The following is a 3087-nucleotide window of genomic DNA, read 5'->3' as shown; positions in this document are numbered from 1 at the left end:
GCCGTTTCTTTTTTTTCAGCTAAAACACAAAACAGTCAGAATGTCAGTGTTTATAAAGAAAAAGTCAGTAGTATGAGTGAGAAGCTGAATAGTATAAGGTTATTTACCTCTTTAAATAGAAAAACATGTATCCATGATTTTCTATGGTGTTGGAAGCTTTTGACCACGTGACGGATTTCACAGTGTTGTCATCACAGCTAAGCCATTCAGCTCCACAAGGATCAAGAATGTTGCTGACGAAGTGACCTGTAAGACAGATGACCTTATTTAATAGACGGTAAATGAACAAATGAAGAACAAACATAATTGTGTGAACACGCAAACTTACCAGAATGCAGACTTGAACCATAATGAGACACAACCCCGCTGAGCTTATAGGATGCGTCGGCCTGTTTTCACCCAAAAAGAAAAACAGAGTATTAAAATACAATGTTCTAACATTGTTCCTAACATAATTCTACCACCTTTTCTCTCCTTAAACTCCATTTTTATCTCTTTCTTTCTATCTGTACCTGCTGTTGTTTTGCATTTGTTTTGATATGTGCCTGCTGGGTAGCTTCCTTGCTGTATAAATCTGCTGCCTGCTCACAGCTGTCTGACCCTAAATAAAAAACAACTCAAACGTTTAAAAAACATTCACAATCTGGCTTCTATAATATCATGACCATTTTTGTGAAATAAAATTCTCGACACACTGACTTATACTAAGTATAAGATTTGTCAAAGTGTCTGTTCACTGTCTACAAAAAGCTCTTATAAGGCCTTTGAAAAACCGTAAGCAGTACCTGTGAAGCTGGCCAGACTGAGCTCTTCAGGCACTGCCAGACGGCCTTTGATCTTTCTCGCTGTGAACATGTCAAACCTCATCACGAGAAGAACCAGGACCCTGTAGAGAAATTAAAATCAGAATCTTATTTTTATCTGTCAAAGTAATAACTGTAAAAGTAACTATCTGTAAAAGAAATAGTTAAAGTAATAACTATCACACTCTGATCAACAAGGTGTTTTACCTGGGAAGCGTCTGGATCTCCACACTTTCAGAGGCTTGGGTCCCCGAGCACTTGTCACAGCGGCACTCTAACTGAGATGTCTGGGAGAGAAAAATCAATCAAATCATGGGATCTCAGTATTAATATTATAATTTAACTTTTTTTCAGAATTGACACTTACTGCAAAGTACTGCTGTAGGCTCTCGATGAGGGACTTCTGAGGACCAGTTACCAAAGACAGGCAATTGACTTCCTCTGTAGAGCAACTTTGGTTCCCACAGCTAACAGACAAACAAGACCAAAGACAAATTTAAGTTTGTAATATTAGATTTCTGGAAAGTATTCTGGAAGTATCTAAGCAACTCTTTAAACATTTTAACTTATGTGTGCAGGTTAGCATGTGTGATGTAATTACGTCTCGCAGGTGCGCAGGCGGTTGACCCTGAATTCCAGGTTTGCTACAGGGCTACGAAACGTCATTTCTGCTTGCTGGCACATCACAGCCTCATCTTTCAACTGAGCCAGGAGGGTTATAAGGAACTCATGGGCGTCCTTGGAGAAGACAAGAGAAGTTTAAATTAAGAGCCAAGGAGAAGTTACCAAAAATACAATTTCAATTATTCCAATAAGCCCATGATTTTCAATGTAATACATTTATGCGACCCCTACCTGCTGTTCATTTCCCACAAAACCTGGATTCCTAATGGCGATGCAATCTTTGACTGCTGCCAGTAGATGTTTCCTCGGCATATTCTGTGTCTTATTCAGCCTGGCGAAATCTAGGTCATAAAACGCTCTGGAAAGACATACAGTTATTTCATTTGTATGGAACATGCGTCTTATTCAGCAGTTTAGATGGGAAAATGTTTAATATAAATGATTAAATGTGGTTTAATCACTATTAGATTTACCTGAGCATTTCGGATCCAGGCTCATTCTTCCAAGTGTTCTCTTGTAAAACTATGTCCTTTATGATTGGTGGAATGCTGAGTAAGCACTGGAGGGTGGAGTTCATATAACATGTGTTCTCGATGTTTGGAAAACTGTCAGCGAAACAGAAAGTGTTCAGTCATAGGACAGCTTTGACACCCACAGTCTAACACTACTTGTTTAATAGAATCCGTATCTAATAATTATAAAAAACTCACCCCATGTACTTTACATTGAATATTTGCTTCTGTCCATCATAATCATTCTCTTGTTGATGCTTTGGAGGTTCAGTACTGCACTGAATCAATTGCAGTATTTCTTCTTGTGTAAGCTCATCTGAATCCTCCTCCACACTGGACAGTATAAGGCTAAGAGAAAACCATAAATGCATTATACAGTGCTTGGCACGTCCATCGAATGCTTTGATTTCATTCACGATATTTTTGTACTTACTCGTCGTAAACAGAGAGTACATGCAGGCAGCGAAGATCTGTAAAGACAATAAAGTTTCAATCAATATTATATCATGCATCAAACAGTGAGATCGTCCAAACATTTATCATTTTTTCTTACCTCTCACAGCTCCTGCGTCTAGGTGTGTGAGCGGAAGACCAGAAGTATCACTGCTGCAGCTGGTGTATGTGAAGGACGCCAGAGGACTGACGCTCCGCTCTTCATCAAAATCTGTAAGAGACGATGCGAATCATTACAATTCAGTAACATTTAGGTCCCCAGTAGAAGTCTAAAAGTTATGCAATTATAGGAATGACCCACATACCTCTGGATACATCTTCCAGCTCATATGCCAAGTATTTACTGGCATAAAACAGATCATCTTCCTCAGAGGAGTAGAAGGTCTCAGATGAGGTGATAGAAGGTGCATGCATCTTCTCTAATACAAAATATTCTGAAGAAAAGAGCATGGCATATGTTAAATATCATACATCACATTTGAAAGGCTACAGAAAAGTCTGGAATCAACTGTAATATTCTCTTACCTTCGAGAATATCTCTATTCTTCTGTGCAGCTGGCAGATAAACCTCATCGCTGTTGTCAGAGGTTTCGCTGCCCAAGATCATGGCTGCACCTCCCAATACAGTGGGTGGCTTCGGTGGAGCGGGCACTGTAGAGTCAGTCTTACAGGATCGTTTTGACTGACTTCTCGAC

At 39.4% G+C, this 3087-nt stretch overlaps 1 protein-coding gene across 2 annotated transcripts; it reads right to left on the bottom strand.

The window, feature by feature from the left end:
- Positions 1–3087, bottom strand: LOC130560590 (ubiquitin carboxyl-terminal hydrolase 37-like). 2 transcript variants are annotated; one of them, XM_057344475.1, is made up of 15 exons: positions 2918–3087; positions 2698–2826; positions 2493–2603; positions 2373–2409; positions 2138–2287; positions 1901–2032; positions 1659–1785; positions 1405–1541; positions 1171–1270; positions 1011–1090; positions 786–886; positions 513–601; positions 329–389; positions 108–246; positions 1–19 (listed from the first exon to the last, which is right to left on the bottom strand). In XM_057344475.1, exons 1-15 carry the CDS (start codon positions 2997–2999, stop codon positions 16–18), a joined length of 1479 nt encoding a protein of 492 aa, XP_057200458.1. In that variant the 5' UTR covers positions 3000–3087; the 3' UTR covers positions 1–15. The 2 variants fall into 2 exon arrangements, with proteins under 2 accessions (XP_057200458.1, XP_057200459.1); XM_057344476.1 differs by lacking the exons at positions 1–19; positions 513–601 and having other exon boundaries at positions 145–246.

Source organism: Triplophysa rosa, linkage group LG10 (assembly GCF_024868665.1).
Source record: "Triplophysa rosa linkage group LG10, Trosa_1v2, whole genome shotgun sequence".
Classification (NCBI taxonomy): Eukaryota; Metazoa; Chordata; class Actinopteri; order Cypriniformes; family Nemacheilidae; genus Triplophysa; species Triplophysa rosa.
The sequence above is the reverse complement of the archived record's forward strand: the minus strand, read 5'-3'. Positions and strand labels throughout refer to the sequence as shown.